The 16679-nt window shown below is 59.6% G+C and overlaps 1 protein-coding gene across 1 annotated transcript in view; it reads left to right on the top strand.

The window, feature by feature from the left end:
- Positions 1–16679, top strand: part of CACNA1I (calcium voltage-gated channel subunit alpha1 I) — a 104639-nt gene that overhangs the window by 79104 nt on the left and 8856 nt on the right. Inside the window, 14 exon segments of the mRNA XM_036866773.1 lie at positions 116–318; positions 986–1459; positions 1835–1935; positions 2691–2814; positions 3089–3157; positions 3768–3952; positions 4406–4532; positions 5840–5965; positions 8371–8460; positions 9851–10043; positions 10603–10754; positions 12003–12112; positions 12715–12848; positions 13699–13769. Of these exon segments, the coding sequence (XP_036722668.1) occupies positions 116–318; positions 986–1459; positions 1835–1935; positions 2691–2814; positions 3089–3157; positions 3768–3952; positions 4406–4532; positions 5840–5965; positions 8371–8460; positions 9851–10043; positions 10603–10754; positions 12003–12112; positions 12715–12848; positions 13699–13769 (2159 nt within the window).

The raw sequence follows: 16679 nt of genomic DNA on the forward strand, positions 1-16679 counted from the left end.
GAAAAACTCTTCATTTCTGTTACTGTCCCTGTCTGTTTCTTTGTCTCATGGCTTCTTTTGCTCTTGTTCTGTCCTCTTGTCTGCTCCTCCCTCTGTCTCTATCCGAACCCTCCAGATCCCAAGCTCTGCCCAATCCCCATGACCCCCAACGGGCACCTGGACCCCAATCTCCCATTGGGTGGACATCTGGGCCCCACTGGGGCTGCAGCATCCGCCCCCCGCCTCTCGCTGCAGCCAGACCCTGTGCTAATGGCCTTGGGCTCCCGCAAGAGCAGTGTCATGTCACTGGGGAGGGTGAGCTACGACCAGCGCTCCCTGGTGAGTCCTCGTGGGGTGCTCTGGATGGCTCCCTGCTGGGTGTGTGCTGAGGGACCCTGAGAAGAAGTGTTTGACAGTCCAGCCTCAGACTGGTACCTAGGCTTAGGGCACCAGACTGCCCAGCCAGAACCAGGCAGGGACCATGTCTGTTGCACTCCTGGGTGCCCAGGGACAGAGCAGGACCTGGCAACAAGGAATGAGTGAATGAATGAATGAGTAGTGCCAGTGGGTCTGGTGTAGAGAGTTGGGTTTTTGTCTTAGCAGCAATGTGTAGGGTTAAGAGCTGGGCCTTGGGGTTGGGCAGACCTGAGCTTGTATCTGGCTTCTGCCACTGCCAAACTTTGTAATCATGACCAAGTTACAGCCCTTCTTGAGCCTCAGTTTCCCTTCCTGTAAAATGGGAAGATGCCGTGACTTGCTGTACCTTTATCAAGGGAAGGGAGGTGGCAGGAGGGACATAGCCACACAGTGGAGGTGCCCATGTGTCTGTAGATGTGGATGGAGTGAGAGGCAGAGCAGGGAGAGGACCCCTGGGGTCTAGCCCCTTCTGTCACCCACTGGCCAGGTGGGCAGCCCTCTTTGGGCCTCAGCGGGTGTGCAGGCTCCCTTCAGTCACAACCGTGGGTGTGTGTGGTGGCGCTGACCGGAGCCCCGGGCTTCCTCCCAGTCCAGCTCTCGGAGCTCCTATCACGGGCCGTGGGGCCGCAGTGGGGCCTGGGCCAGCCGTCGCTCCAGCTGGAACAGCCTCAAGCACAAGCCACCGTCGGCGGAGCACGAGTCCCTGCTCTCGGCGGCGGAGCGCGGCAGCGGCGCCCGGGCCTGCGAGGGTGCCCGGGAGGAGGGGCCGCTGCGCGCCGCGCCCCTGCACGCCCCGCACGCCCACCAAGCGCAGCATGGTCCCCACCTGGCGCACCGTCACCGCCACCACCGCCGGACGCTGTCCCTCGACACCAGAGATTCGGTGGACCTGGCCGAGCTGGTGCCCGCTGTGGGCACCCACCCACGGGCTGCCTGGAGGGCGGCAGGCCCGGCCCCCGGGCACGAGGACTGCAATGGCAGGATACCCAGCATCGCCAAGGACGTCTTCACTAAGATGGACGACCGCCGGGATCACGGGGAGGACGAGGAGGAGATGGACTACGTGAGTGCGCGAGGCTCTAGGGGCCACGGAGGGGACCACGAGGAGGTCAGCTGGGACGCAACGGGGAGCGGTCGAGGGGCAGCGCTGGAGTGGGAGGGACCGACAGGGGTCCCGCCTAAGGGGGGGGCCTGGCCGTGGGGAGGGGGCTTCAGGTGGGCGAACAGGGGGCGGGGCCGGAACTGCCCACCTCTGAGCTGGGCCCGCCCCTGGGAGAGAAGCCCTCCCTGACCGCCCTGGGTGGGGCGAGGGTTCTGGTCTTGCTGGGAGAGTTCGGAGGTCATCCAGTGGCCCCACTTTGCTGGATGGCCAGGGTGGGTGGAGATGAGCGGCTCTGGGCGGCGCTGACTCGCCAGCACCCCGTCCTCCCCTTGCCAGACCCTGTGCTTCCGCGTCCGCAAGATGATTGACGTCTACAAGCCTGACTGGTGCGAAGTCCGTGAGGACTGGTCTGTCTACCTCTTCTCCCCCGAGAACAGGTGGGCAGGGCCAGGCTCGGGGTGGGGTTGGAGTAGGGGGCTGACGCATCTAGGAGGGAGAGATTTCTGCCAAGCCAAGCAGGGCCATTGGCGGGGCGCGGGTGGGGAGGTAGGGGGGCGGGCGGGTGGTTTCCCACACCCGAGAGGACCTTCCCGGCCTTGTAGTGGAGGGTCTGCAGGGGAGGGAGGGGTTCGTGTGGGGGCATCTCCTCCAGTCTAGGCCATCCTGTGCTGGGCACCAGGTTGGATAAATCTTCCAGTAACCTGGGGTGCTTCCATCTGGAGGGGGGCATCCGAAGGCTTCCTGGGGGAGGAGGCCTTTGTGCTGGGCTTTGGAGGCAGACAGCATTCTGTAGATGAAGAAGGGGTGGTAAGGAGGTGGAGGCTGGTCCAGGTGGAGGGAGCAGCCCGAGGGAAGGCCTGGGGGCAGAAGCTGAGGGTATCAGACGATGTGTCCACGCAGCTGGAGGACAAGGCTTAGAGATTTGGGCCAGTGTTTGGAAAGCTTTGAGTGCCAGGGCTAGGCGGGTGCCCTTCACCCTGTGGTGCCAGGATCTTGCAGGGTGGTCAGCAGAGGTGGCTTCAGGTGGGCATCCTGAGCAGAGACCTAAAGCCGCCACCTATTGTGTGGCCAGAGAAAAGAAGGATCAGCTTCCTCTAGGCCATCCTGGTTCTCATGTGTTCCTGGTTCCTTCCTCCTGGCTGGGGTAAGGGCCAAACTGACACTCACGTGGCCCCCTGCCCACCCTGCCCAGGTTCCGGGTCCTGTGTCAGACCATCATTGCCCACAAGCTCTTCGATTATGTCGTCCTGGCCTTCATCTTCCTCAACTGCATCACCATCGCCCTGGAGCGGCCCCAGATTGAGGCCGGCAGCACCGTGAGTGGCTGGGGCCTTCGGGCGGTGGAAGGAATGAGGCAGAGGGACAGGTCCCCAGGGCCTGCTGGGGGACAGCATGCTGGGCTGAGAGGGTTGGAGAGCCCAGCGAGACCGGATGCCATGGAGGGAGATGTGGCCAGGAGCTTGCCTCTGGAGAGGGGGCCGCCTCCTTGGACTGTGAAGTGGCAGCCTCTCCTGGGTGCCCCTTGGCTGAAGGCAGAGGCTGACCAATCCTGGGCGACCCTGGATCCATGGCACCTCCCTGTTCTTTCAGGAACGCATCTTCCTCACTGTGTCCAACTACATCTTCACAGCCATCTTCGTGGGCGAGATGACACTGAAGGTACCTGGCTTCCCCTAGGACCTCTCCTCCCTCTTGTCCAGGGCCCCAGGCCCTGGCCCAGCCCCGCTCAGCTTGTCACTCACCTGCCCCTCAACAGCATTCTGCAGGTGGCCTTGGAGGCTCACCCCCACTTGGTCCCAGCCCCTGGGTTGGGCTCCTGGGACTGGGGAAGGCGGGATGCGGTCAGCTTCGTGCCCGCTGCCCAGGAGCTCACAACCCATTTCCAGTGTCGTGGAGGTACCTGCTGGAGGTGCAGGGCACAGGGGGAGGGTTCCATCTAGGATGCTTCCCGGAGCACGTGGCTTCGAATTGGGTTAACCAGATGTGCAGGGAGAAGGGAATGGGGTGCTTCAGGGAGTGGCTCCCTGGGTAGGGGGAGACCTATAGCCCGCCTTCAGAGGGGGCGGCAGGACACGTGTCCGCTCCAGCCCACCCGCTCCCGGCTCTCCCACACCTACCTGCCTCTGACAGGGGTCCCGCCTAAGGGGGGGGCCTGGCCATGGGGAGAGGACTTCAGGTGGGTGAACAGGGGGCGGGGCCCCTCGCCCAGCTGATCTCGCTCCACCCTCTGGAGGAGTCTGGCTGACCCCGCCCATCGCCCCTCCCCCAGGTGGTCTCGCTGGGCCTGTACTTCGGTGAGCAGGCGTACCTGCGCAGCAGCTGGAATGTGCTGGATGGCTTCCTTGTCTTCGTGTCAATCATCGACATCGTGGTGTCCCTGGCCTCGGCCGGGGGAGCCAAGATCCTGGGGGTCCTCCGGGTCCTGAGGCTCCTGCGCACCCTACGACCCCTGCGGTGAGGACCCTCGCATCCGAGGATGGGGGATCCCTGCACTGTCCAAGGAAGCCCCCAGGGTCTAAGTGGACCCCTCACTCCGGCCATCCACACCCACTCAGTCCTCCATAGCGAGTGCCGAGCACCAGCTGAGCAGGGCCAGGGTCACACCTGTGGGCCCTGCTCCTGGGGGAGGAGCCTGGAGCAGGTGCTGGAAGGCGGGGCTGAAGGTGGCCCCCAGGACTGCTACCCACTCCCTGTGTGTCCTTGGTGGCTCACTGCCATCTCTGGGCGTTAATACCTAGAGGAGGGTGTGGTGTGGATCCCAAGGGGTTGGGGTGAAAGCACAGTGCCTTGCTGTTCATATAGATCTGGAGCCTGGGAGCCTCTGCTCTGGTGACTCTGGGCCAAGTAGGGGTTGTCTTCGGGCCTGGCTGACGGCTAACGGTACCCTTGACCCCTTCCTGCCTGCAGTGTCATCAGCCGGGCCCCTGGCCTGAAGCTGGTGGTGGAGACACTCATCTCCTCCCTCAAGCCCATCGGCAACATTGTCCTCATCTGCTGTGCCTTCTTCATCATCTTTGGCATCCTGGGGGTGCAGGTGAGGGGCACCCAGGCTGGGCAGGGGATGGGGTGGGCTCTGTAGTCGGGGAAGAGGCTCCACACTCCTGCCCAACTCTCCAGACCTTGTGCCAGGTGGCCCTGGTGGAGCATGGTCCCTGCCAGCAGTTAGTTAGCTCCCATTCCAGGGAGGGAGACAGACACGGCCCATATGGCTGACTGCCAGGCAGGCTGGGTAAATGGGAGCACAGGGGTGGGCTGGGGACAGTGGGGAAAACAGCCTGAAGGAGGTGGCCTTGGCACTGGGCCTTGAAAAACAGGAGGTTTGGGCAGGTCACGGTGGGGGGAAGGTGTGTCAGGGGCAGATGGGCAACGTGTGGGGAGGCGGGACGAAGCAGGGCACGTGTGGAGAGAGAGCCCCGGGGCTACGGCTGGCATGGAGAGACGAGCCGGGCCGAGTGGGGAGAGACCTGGAATGGCAGCTAAAGGGTTGGAGCTTGGCTTCTCTGGGGTAGGGGTTACGGAGGGTCTCTGACCCAGGCAGGGCCTTGAGCTGACTCAGATTTGGGGTTGGGGCCCAGCCCAGGAACAGAATGAGGCTTCAGGGCTGGACAGCGAGGAGTGGGGCAGATCACAGAGAGTGTTGGGGGGCGGCCAGAATGACCTGGGCCTTCTGCGGTCTGAGCTGCTGCTGAGACCCTATTTCTTGAGGGTCTGAACCCGGTGCTGAGGCCCCGAGGCTCCCCACCTGGTCCTGTGTTTGGGGCTGTAGGTTTGGAGGAACCCCATGCACAGATGTCCTTTGGGGTTGCTGAGAGATTCACAGCGTGGCCTCCTGGGCAGAACGGGCTTGGTGTGGACCCTGTGTGGACAGTGGCCTTGCCCCTTCCAGGCAGTTGACATAGAGAGGGCTTGGGTCCCTAGAGAGGGTCCCTTTACTTCTCTCTGCCTCTCGGGGATGTACAGGCAACTTTCTCGCGTGGAGTCACTGCCCGAGTCCCCAGTGTGGGTACTGGTGTCTGATCTCTGGGGTCTGTGGAAGAGCTAAGAATCAGACAGACCAGGTGTGAAGCTTGGCTCTGCTACTTCTTAAACCTCAAATGACTTTGGGAAAATTGCCTAACACCACTGGGCCTCAGTTTCCTCACTTGTGAGATGGGATGCGAGCAGCCCCGCTTCATTCTGGGGGACTTGGAGAGATGGTGGGGTGGAGTGGTCGGCTCAGGCTGTACAAGGAGGAAGTGACCCCGAGGGGCGGGGCCCTCTTCTGATTTGCGCTCCCCCCCCACCCCCTGGGAGCACTGGCAAGACGGTCACTAACCCCATGACCCGTGTCCCTACCCCCAGCTCTTCAAGGGCAAGTTCTACCACTGTCTGGGCATAGACACCCGCAATATCACCAACCGCTCCGACTGCGTGGCCGCCAGCTACCGCTGGGTCCATCACAAGTACAACTTCGACAACCTGGGCCAGGTGAGTGCCCCCTTCTGCTCTTGACCTGACCCATCCCTGGTGGGGGGGGGGGTGACAGCTCTTTGGTGCCGACAGCCCTGGGATTACAGACCAGGCTCCAGTCCTCCCCTGCCAGGGCTTCTGCTTTGCAAGCCTTGATTTCCTTTTCTGCAGAATGGGTAGGGGTAGAACTCACTTCACAGGTAGCGTGAGGCTTAGGGACCCTGAATACAGAGTGTCCAGCAGGTGCCTGGCATTTAGGAAGTGCTTTAGTGGACATTGGTTCCTGGCCCCCACCCCCTACCCCGGGGGCCCTGACAGGCATTTTTGGAGTCAGCCAGACCAGGTGTGAATCCTGGCTCTGCCACTTACTGTAGGCGTGGCCTCTCTGAGCCTCAGTTTCCCTGTTGGTAAAATGGGAGTGTTACAGGCCACCATACAGGCTGTGGCAGAGATTAAAGTGTATCAAGCTCCTGGCCCAGGGTGGGTTTCTTCTCCCATCACCCATCTCCTCTGGTCCCGACTCTAGTTGGCAGGCAGGCCCCTGCCCAGTTCCTGCTTTGCCGTTGGTCCCCTCTCCTGGGGGCCTTCCAGGCTTGGCCATCTGGGTAGTGTCCCAGATGAGAGCCCCCAGCTGGCTGCCTCCAAAGAGCTCCCCCCACCCCCAAACTGCTCCTGTTTCTTGAGGGCCCACCTAGGTGGCTGGGTATGACCAGCCTGGGAGTGGCTTCCCCAGTTCACACAGGAAGGGAGCACGGATCCAACTCTGGGTGGCCCAGGGCCCGGGCCTCTCTGCTGAGGACCGTCCAACTGTATCCACTGAAGCGCTCATCCCCATGACCAGGGATTCCACTCCCCGGGACCCCTGGGAAAGGAGCTGTGGGGCCTCAGAGGGGCAGTGAGTGGCCGGGAAATGGGGTCAGGAACTGGGTCCCAGTTACCCCCCACCCCTCCAGATTCTCCAGAGGTAGTACATTTTCAAGTTCTTAACAACTCAGTGGTTGGTAAGACAATGTTTTATTTTTTAAATTTAAAAATTTTTTATTTTGTTCTAAGTTTTATTTATTTATTTGGCCGCACCACGCAGTATGTGGGATCTTAGTTCCCCGACCAAGGATCGAACCCGCGCCCCCTGAATTGGAAACGCGGAGTCTTAACCACTGGACTGCCAGGGGAGTCCTAAGACAATATTTAAAAAGAGATGTTCCAGGAGGCTGAGGGAAAGCCACGGGGGGCCCTTTATGATCTAGTTCCTGCCTCCCTGACCTCAGCGCCAGGCCCAGGCCTGGCCCCTATGGAGCGTCCCCAGCTCTCTCCCGTTCTGGGCATGCTTGATGCCAGGCTGATGCCCTGGGACCCCTGAGTAGGGTGTTGTCAGCCTGCAGAGCCATGTGGGAGGTTACAGCATGGCCTGAAGCCTTGGATTCCTTGTAGGGCCATTTATCAGCAGTGTGCCCTCAGGCCGGTATTGACCCTCGCTGTGCTTCCGTGTCCTCGTCTGTAAATGGGGACAGTGATAGCAGGTCTGTGATTCCAAGGTCCCAGGCTGTCTGTACTGCAGGCCTCTGTGATCCAGGGGCTCACGGGGACATTTGCCCCTTGGTGTGTGAGGGCTTCGTGTGCCTGCCTGGCAGGGAGGGCTCCCTCTTTGTCCCCTGCCCTGCCCTCCTCCGGGGCCTGAGCCCTTTCTGGGCAGCCCTCAGCACCATTCCCGCCTGGAAGGGAAGAGGAGGGGTCTGTGCCCTGGGTGGGTAGGAAGGAGGGGCCAGTTCAGGGCAGGAGACCTATCCTGAGGATGCTTCGGCCTGCCGTCTGTATAGGAGCCTTGGCTGGCTGTCTCCTGGGGATCACCTCTGTTTCTAAAATCTGTTAGATGGGCAATTATTGCCATTACAAGCAAAGAAGCTGGGGCGCAGAGACATTAAGGAGCCTGCCCCAAGTCACACAGCCAGTGAGTGGCAGAGCTTGGGCTGGTCCTGACTTCTCTCACGAGCTCCTGTTTTCAGGTGCCAGAGGCAAGCTTGGAGTGATGGTGGCAGGGCCCCACATGTTTGTCAGGAACCTTCCAGTTTAAAGTCTCAGCTGACCCTCCCAGCCAGCATGGCAGGCAGTCACTGAAGTGTTAGCGCCATTCCGTGGGTGAGAGGAAAAGACCTCATGAATTTTCTTGTGCAGTTAATTTCAGAGCTGAGACTGGAGCCCAGGACTCCCGGTCTCGTGCTCATTCTCTTGCAGCAGTGCCTGCAGGGCATATGGCAGGCACACAGTGCATCCTCAGAAAAGGTTTGTCGGTTGAGGACACAGCTCTGCCCTGGACTTGGGGAAGGCCTCTTTGTCCCTCTGCCTCCCAGAGCTATGGCGGGGGCAGATGGCAGCCTGAACTGCCCGCGCCCATTGCCCCTGTACCCTTTCCTCCCGTGTTCCAGGCCCTGATGTCCCTCTTCGTGCTGGCCTCCAAGGACGGCTGGGTGAACATCATGTACAATGGACTGGACGCGGTCGCTGTGGACCAGCAGGTGGGCGTGGCTGGGCCAGGTCCGGCCCGGGCAGTGGGGGAGGGACACGGTGTCTCTGGGGCCCCGGGGTCTGAAGCTGGTGTTTCCCACTGTCAGCCACAGCCCACGCCTCCTCGCCCTGGCCTGCACCCTGCCCCACAAGGGCCACTCCCCGGCTGGTGTAAGTCACGGCTCTGTTTGCCTCAACAAACCCGCTCTGTGCAGGGCGAGCGCTGCGAGCTGGCTCCGCCAGGAGGGCTGCAGAGCCCGTGTGTGGAGAACTGAGTGTGTGGGAGGAGGCCGGGGGCCAGCCAGCTCTGCGGACGGCAGGTGCAGGCCTGGGCCGGACAGTGGCGTGCTCAGGGAGTCCTGAGGCCAGGGCCAGGGCTAGAGGTGGAGGGAGAGTGGCAGGAGGCGGGTGGCGTGGGGAAGCAGGGTGGGAAGGTCAGGAAGACCTGCGTATGCCGCCGGGGATGGAGCGTAGCTGAGGGCAGTGGGTGTCAGTGAAGGGCTTATAGCGAGGTGAGCTTGCGGGAGCTTCCGGGGCTGCTGGGTGAGGATGGATTTGGGAGTGGGAGGGTGGAAGGGGTCAGGGGGGAGGCTGGGCCCGAGAGGAGGCTGAGCCCTCGCTCCCAAGATCCCCCTGAGAGTGGGGACCCCCTCTGGGGCTAGGCTGGGACTTTAGGCAAGACACGTGGCTGACAGGGTTGGCAGTGTCGTGGCTGTGGGGGTCATGGGAGAAGGAGCAGGGAGTTGCTCTTGGTCATGACAGGGCCCACTCAGTGCAGGATCGGGGCTGCGGGTAGCGCCTAGGCCTGTAAGCAGTCTCGGGCTCTTGGCCTCTTGGGCCTCACCCCGTAGACTCTAGAGCTGGAGGTAGAGGTGGGGCTTGGGGATGTGGGGGGAATAGAGCACGTGGAGACATCCTCCTCCACTTCTTAGTCTGTACCCTCCTGCCTGCCACCCCTGCCAACACACACACACACACACACACACACACACACACACACACGCACACACACACGCACAGACTCCATCAGGGTTGCGTTCTCTCTGCTGGCTGCTTTGTTTCCTGCCTTGTTTCTAGATGGATGAATAAGTGGATGAATGTTTGGATAAATGGACGGATGACGAGTGGACGGATGAATAAGTGGATGGGGGATGGATAGATGGTGGGTGAGAGGAAGAAGACAGATGGCGGGGAAGGGGACGGCTCTCTTTGCTGAGCACCATACTTGTGCCAAGCAGGGTGGGCACTTCCTACCTCTGCCTCCTTCAAATCTCCCAGTTGCCCAGGAGGCTGCTGCCGGTGCCCCCACTGCACGGAGGCTCGGCGAGGTGGGGCGCGCCCCGCACAGTGGGCCCCCCCGGTGCCCGACCAGCCTCCCTCAGCCCCATCTGGTCCCCGCAGCCCGTGCCCAACCACAACCCCTGGATGCTGCTCTACTTCATCTCCTTCCTGCTCATCGTCAGCTTCTTCGTGCTCAACATGTTCGTGGGCGTCGTGGTGGAGAACTTCCACAAGTGCCGGCAGCACCAGGAGGCCGAGGAGGCGCGGCGGCGCGAGGAGAAGCGGCTGCGGCGCCTGGAGAAGAAACGCCGGAGTGAGTGGGTGACGCGGGGGGCGGGGCGCAGGGGCCGAGGCCGGGGCGTGACCCCAGCCGCTGGGCCTTTGGAGCCAGAAGGGAACAGAGAACATGGCCCCCAGGCCCCTGGCCTTGCCCTTCCCCCAGCATCCACCTGTCCAGGTGACCTGACTCCTCTCGGTGTCCACCCGGAGTCTGATGGTGACCCCACTGCCCACCTGAATGAGACCCTGGCAGCTCAGTCCAGGAAGAGGGCAAGGGCAGAGCCTTGATGCCCCGCCCCGAGCTGCGGGAACCCTGTCCTGCCCCCAGCAGACCGGACCCCCCACATGGGCACCATGGGGAGAATCGGTGCCCCCTTTGCCACCTTCCCTCACATCCTACCCCTTTCCCTCAAGGCGCCCTGGCCTGGGGGAGGAGACCTAACTGATTCCCAGGGCCTGGTGTGGACTGGCGCCTCTCCCCCTTGCTTCCTCCCTCCCCTCCACCTCTCCCTCCGTGTGCTCTGCCCCCACCTCGGCCCCAACCCTCTGTGGTCTGTGCCGCTGTCCCCCCTGCCGCCCCACACCCCCTGCAGAGGCCCAGCGGCTGCCCTACTATGCCACCTACTGTCCCACGCGGCTGCTCATCCACTCCATGTGCACCAGCCACTACCTGGACATCTTCATCACCTTCATCATCTGCCTCAATGTGGTCACCATGTCCCTGGAGCACTACAATCAGCCCACGGTGAGCCTGGCCTGGCCCCTGGCCCGAGGTCACGTGGTGGGGTTGGGTCCTCAGCAAGACCCCACCCCAGGGATGGGGTCGGGCAGGGTCTGAACCGACCCCATGCTCAGGAGGCGCAGGGCCTGGTAGGACAGATGAGTGAGAGGGAAAGGTCACTCGGTCCTGGTGAGCGGGGTGGGGCGGGGGTGAGGGTAGAAGGGATGACATTTGGACCCAGCCTTGAACATGGTGACAGTAGCTGTGGTATGTTCAGTGTGACTCTGCAGGGCACACTGCAGATATTAACTCTCTAATCCTCACAGCAATCCTAAGGTGTGTCTGGGGGAGGCTTTTGTAGATGAGGAAACCGAGGCTCAGAGAGGTAAAATATGTGCAAGTTACTCAGCCAGTGAGTGGTGGAGGCAGGACTGGAACTTTGATTTGCATTCAAGGCCTGCCAGCTGGCTCCACCACTATGGGGAATATGGAGCCTGGGGGAGGGGCAGGACCACTGGGGGCAAACACTGCAGTAGGAGAGGTGACCAGTTCCCAGCTAGTTGCAGGCAGTGTGCGTGAGGGACACGTGAGGGGTACGTAGGGGCAAGTCTTCTTAAAGACTTACTAGAGTCGGGGAAGGAGGGGAGAGCAGAAGCTCCAGATGAGGAATTAGTATCTTATTTTAAATGGTAGGAGAGGAGTATTATGAGTGCAGGGAAAAGGAAGGCAACCATTGGTGGAATGGAACAGTAATTGTAGAACTTCTAAATTAACATGAAGAAATGGAATAATAACAGTTCACATTTACCAAGTATTTATTCTGTCTGGTCTTGGGCTATTACCTCATTTAATTTTTATAGCAGCTTTCTGAGGTGGGTGCTATTATCATCCCCAATTCATAGATCAGAAAACTAAGTCCCAGAGAGGTCAAGTGACTTGCCAAGGTTACACAGTGAATAAGGAGTAAGTGCTGAGTCTGGATTCAAATCTAGGCAGTCTGGTTCTTAACCACAACCCTTAACCATTACCCCATACTGCCTCCATAGAGTGGCAATTGGACCAAGCCAGCAGAAATAAGGGAAAGAAAACAGCAATGTAAAATAAATCATACACATTAAGTAAGGTGGAAAGCATAAAAGTAGATATGTAAATCATTGCATTAAATGTGAATGGAGTAAATTTTCCCCTTAAAAGGCAGAGATTTTCTGGCTGGAGTAAGGTGGGGGACAGGTCATGGGGCCTGGATCATGCTTCTCTTTGCTGCCCCTGCAGTCTCTGGAGACAGCCCTCAAGTACTGCAACTACATGTTCACCACTGTCTTTGTGCTGGAGGCTGTGCTGAAGCTGGTGGCATTTGGTCTGAGGCGCTTCTTCAAGGACCGGTGAGCAGCTGGGCTGGGGCAGCAGAGAGTGGGCTACAGGATGGGGAAGCAGTCCTGACCTCTGGGGAAGCCTGGAGCAGCTGGAGGAGGGGAACCAATAAGTGTCTGGGCACTGATGGCCAGGGACCCCAGGTGTGTGCTGCCTACAGCCCTGATGGGTGCAGGGCATTCTGCCAAGCCCTCCTCAGCTCATCTCTTGTGGGTCCTCCATACCCCACAGGCAGAGCAGGGCATACCTCATGCTAGTCCTTCTTTTCAGAGGGAACACATTGGGCCCAGAGAGGTTGATGGACTCGCCCAAGGCCACACAGGGGGAGCATCTGGCTCAAGATTCAGACCTAGGAGTCAGAGCCCATTCCTCTTTCCCTGCAGAGGCCAGAGATGTTCATTTAGCCTGGTCAGCCTCTTGCTTGAGGGATCAGAGGCTGTGGGGGGCAGAGAAGGAGCTGGAACCATTGGGGTCTGGAGGGGCTGTTAGGGATCCCCTTGGGCCATGGCAGGAGGGTGGAGAGCTGGGAAGTTCCTCGCAGCTGGGGCGTATCTAACCTCGAGTGCCTCTCACCCTGCTTCTCACTCCTGCCCTCCTCTGCCCGGCCGCAAAGGTGGAACCAGCTGGACCTGGCCATCGTGCTGCTGTCTGTCATGGGCATCACGCTGGAGGAGATCGAGATCAACGCGGCGCTGCCCATCAACCCCACCATCATCCGCATCATGCGGGTCCTGCGCATTGCCCGGGGTTAGGGGCGGGCCGGGCACCGGGTGGGGACAGGTGGGGGAGGGCTGCGGGGCAGCATGGGCCTCCTGCTGAGCAGAGGGACAGGAGCCAGGAGGAGCCCATACCTGATACGCACTCAACCCACCATCCCGTGGGCACACACGCACCCTCATCCTGACAGCTCTGTACTGCACCCTGCACGCCCCCTCCATATAACACCCTGATCCTTGCGGTCCAATCTCAGGTTGGGTTGAAAGGAACCCAGTGCAGCTGGGAAGACACTGGGTCCTCACCAGCATTTCTCCATCACTGCCTGGGACGCACTTTCCTTGAACTCCTCTTTCTTCTCCCGGAAGCCTCCCTTTCTCCCCACGGCTGTCCTCACACTTCTTTCAAAAACCTCCTGCCTCAGTGCTCACCCTTCCACCTGCCCTACCTGTTGCCCCCAGATTCTGAAGTGGTGCGGGGGCCAGTGGAGAAACTCAGCAGTAACACTGGGGCCCTCTCCAGCCAGAGGGGAAGGGAGAGACCCCAGGGCCACTCACGCGTCGGTTATCGTGGCCTCATCATGGTGAATTACGCACTCACACACCTAATGTCCCTCCATTCCCACTGTACCTGCCCCCCTTCTCTTGGACTTTTTTACACCGATGCCCCGACCTTGGGCACACATGTTTTTGTGCACCCACCCCCCCGCCCCGCCTTGTTCAGCTGAACCCACGTGCTTGTAGTATGGCATCGCAGAGCTGTCATCCTTGATTTCACGCTCCTCCACTTTCTCACTCTCCTGCATTCACACACGAGCACATACGTGCACACGCCTGTCCCCACTGGCCCGGGCTGAGTGGGCCGGGCTGGGTGTCGCCCACAGTGCTGAAGCTGCTGAAGATGGCCACGGGGATGCGGGCCCTGCTGGACACCGTGGTGCAAGCTCTGCCCCAGGTAAGAGCTGCTCCTTTGGACCCTCTCTGGGGCCCTGGGGGGCATGGGCCCTGACTTCCCTTCTCTCCAGACCTGCCCGGACCCAGGGCAGAGTCCCACCTCCAGAGAAGCAAATGTGAGCCAGGGGCTGTGAGAGATGGGCGGGGTCCCCTCTGCTTCTTTCTCCCTGATTCGCCAAGCGCTTGCCCATGCCTGCTGTGTACCGGACCCTGGGCTGGCCGCTGAGCACCCATGTTCTGCCCTCAGGAGTCACCAGCCTGGTGGGGAAGACAGAGGCCTCCAGGCGGTGTGGGGAGAGGCCCTCACACTGGGGAATCAGGGAAGGCATCAGGGCACTTTGAGCTTGACCTTGTAAGGTGGCTTGGTAGGAGAGGTGGTGATGTGGATGGAGAGGTGACAGATATGACATTCTAGGAGGGGACAGCATGAAACCCTGACCTGGGTGAGAACCCTGGGAAGTTAGGAAAGCCCCCACGTTGGTGAGCGGAAGGGAGATGGGTCAGGGCCACAGAGGGTGCATCTTTCATCCTCCTCGGAATTCTGCAGTCCCAGGCTCCCCCTCCCCGACTGTCCTGACTACTGATGGCTCCTCTTCTCCCTCCCCTCAGTGTGGTCTCACCTCACTCTGAGGTGAGCCTCATATACATTCATTTATTCATTATGACTCACCTAGTCTTAAGGAACTTTAAGTGTCTTAAAGTAAAAGGCACGGATACAGCATGCTAAAAATGAGGATAAAAGATTAGCAGCCCGGGGCAGGTGAAAGCAAAGCTAATTCTCTCAGGAACCTGGGCTAAGGATGTTAATGAGTTCTGTTTCTGAGGTCGGTGTGAGCTTCCCAGCAGCCTAGCTGCAAAGGGAAAGTGACACGGCTTACAGCAGGTCTGGGTGGAAAGCAAGGGCCTTCATTCAGAGAGCTGTGGTCTTTCCTAACATGAAATCTCTTCAGAGGAATTTGTCACATGGGAGACGGAGGGTGAATGCTGGGCTTGGGGGGGTGGGGTGTAGACAGGAAGTGGGTTGGAGCCCAGACTCAAGCCCTTTTGATCTGTGGTCAAAGCCTCATCCCCCGTGAGAGCCTGGGTGTGTGACTCAATCTCTCGTGCCCTGATTTTCTTGCCTGTGAAATGGGGGATGATATCAGTGCTTACCTCAAAGGGGTGTTGTGAGGTTTAAAATAGTTAAAGCTTATAAAGCACTGAATGGTACCTGGATCATAGGAAGTGCCAGGTAAGAGTCTGCTAAGGATGGAAATGGGGGTGGCAAGTGTGTGCCCCCAGCCTGCCTGGCCTCCTTGCCCCTGCCCCTCCCCCTTTCCCCTTGTTCTGACCCCTGGGCATCCTAGGGTGGCTCCCAGGCCAGCCCTGAGTTGGCACAGGGCATGTGGAGATGCCTAGGAGGTCCCAGCCTCAAGTAGGAGACACGTGACAGTAATTATACTTTAAGAGATGCGTGTGCCAAGAACCATGTGGTATTGGGGTGAGGGGCTTACCCCTCACCATCTACTAGCTGACCCTGGACATTTCCTCGGTTCTATGTAAAGTGATATGAAAATGAAACTTCAGCCCCATCCTTCCAGGCTTTGCCTCAGGCACTCAGAGGGAGGAGGCATCAGGGAAGGCTTCTCAGAGGAGGTGACCCATGATCTGGGTATTGAGGGGTGGGGAGGAGGCATTTAACAGGCAAAGACAGAGAGAGGGTCTTCCCTGCAGAGGAAACAGAATATGCAAATGGAGTCTGTTTTCTGTGTGGTTGGAGTCGGGGTGGAAAATCAGGCTGGGAGGGGGTCCGCAGGACAGGATCACACAGACCTTAGATGCCAAGACAGCAAACCTGGGCTTTGTCCTGTGGGCAGTGAGAGCCACGGGAGGGTCTGGATAAGGGAGGCCTCAAGCAGAGCTGCCTTTAAGAAGGTTGCTCTGGTGACCATGAGGAGAATGGATTGAGGGAGAGGCTGGAGGGAGGGAGGCCGTTGAGGAGGCTGCTGTAGCCGTGCAGACTCGGAGATGCTGAGGGCAGGGAAGAGGGGGAGCTGGTAGGAAGGTGAGGTCGAAGAAGAAGAAACGCTGACCTGGGCCCGCCACAGGGTGGGAAGCTGCGCTGAGGCTCAGGCCCTGCCGATTCCTTTCGGCAGTCGGGGCCTCACATCTGGCCTCAGAGGTACTCAGTGAGTGCTTGTTTCATTAATGAACGAGCATCATTTAATTAGTCAGACACTGTTGGTGTGATTGTAGCACAGATCGGAAGGAAACCCTTGTCTGCAGCAGAGAAGCATTAGGAGTCTGTGATTAACGTGGTTTATTTTTCAGCAATTAATGCAAACATCCTCGGATTCTATTCATGCAGGTCTTCTGAGGGTTCTTGGAGATACTTCATTTCTAGGGCAGGAACATTTTTGAGCCTTATCTCATCCATAACATGAGTTAAAGGCGGTCTCTGGACTATGGATAAATTTGAAATCGGTTTGGAATCTGCAATGTTTTTCTCCCACAGGAGCTGTGGGATGGGGGTGGCTGCGTTTGCAGGAGGCTTCTGGGGCCCCCAGTCTTGCATGATTCCTATGTTCACTCTGCTCTGTGGCCGGGGCCCGTGCTGGCCTGAGGAAGCAGATCTGAATTAATCCAGCCATGTCCCTGCTCTCAAGGACTTCCCAGACTGGCAGAGACAGTGACAGGGACACACCAGTTACTCTCATGCTGTCAGCCTGCATCCTGGTCTGCCTGAAGGAATCCAGGCAGGCTTCGTGGAGGAGGTGGCATTATTGCTGCACCTTCCTTTCCTCTCTCTCTCCATTCATCTGTGGGATGGTACTAACCACACACAGGTGTAGCAACTGTGTGCATGGACCCTGGGGCCAGCCTGCTGGGCTTGATCCCAGTCCTACCACTTACTAGCGATGTGGCCCTGGGC

Source organism: Balaenoptera musculus, chromosome 10 (assembly GCF_009873245.2).
Source record: "Balaenoptera musculus isolate JJ_BM4_2016_0621 chromosome 10, mBalMus1.pri.v3, whole genome shotgun sequence".
NCBI classification, from domain to species: Eukaryota; Metazoa; Chordata; class Mammalia; order Artiodactyla; family Balaenopteridae; genus Balaenoptera; species Balaenoptera musculus.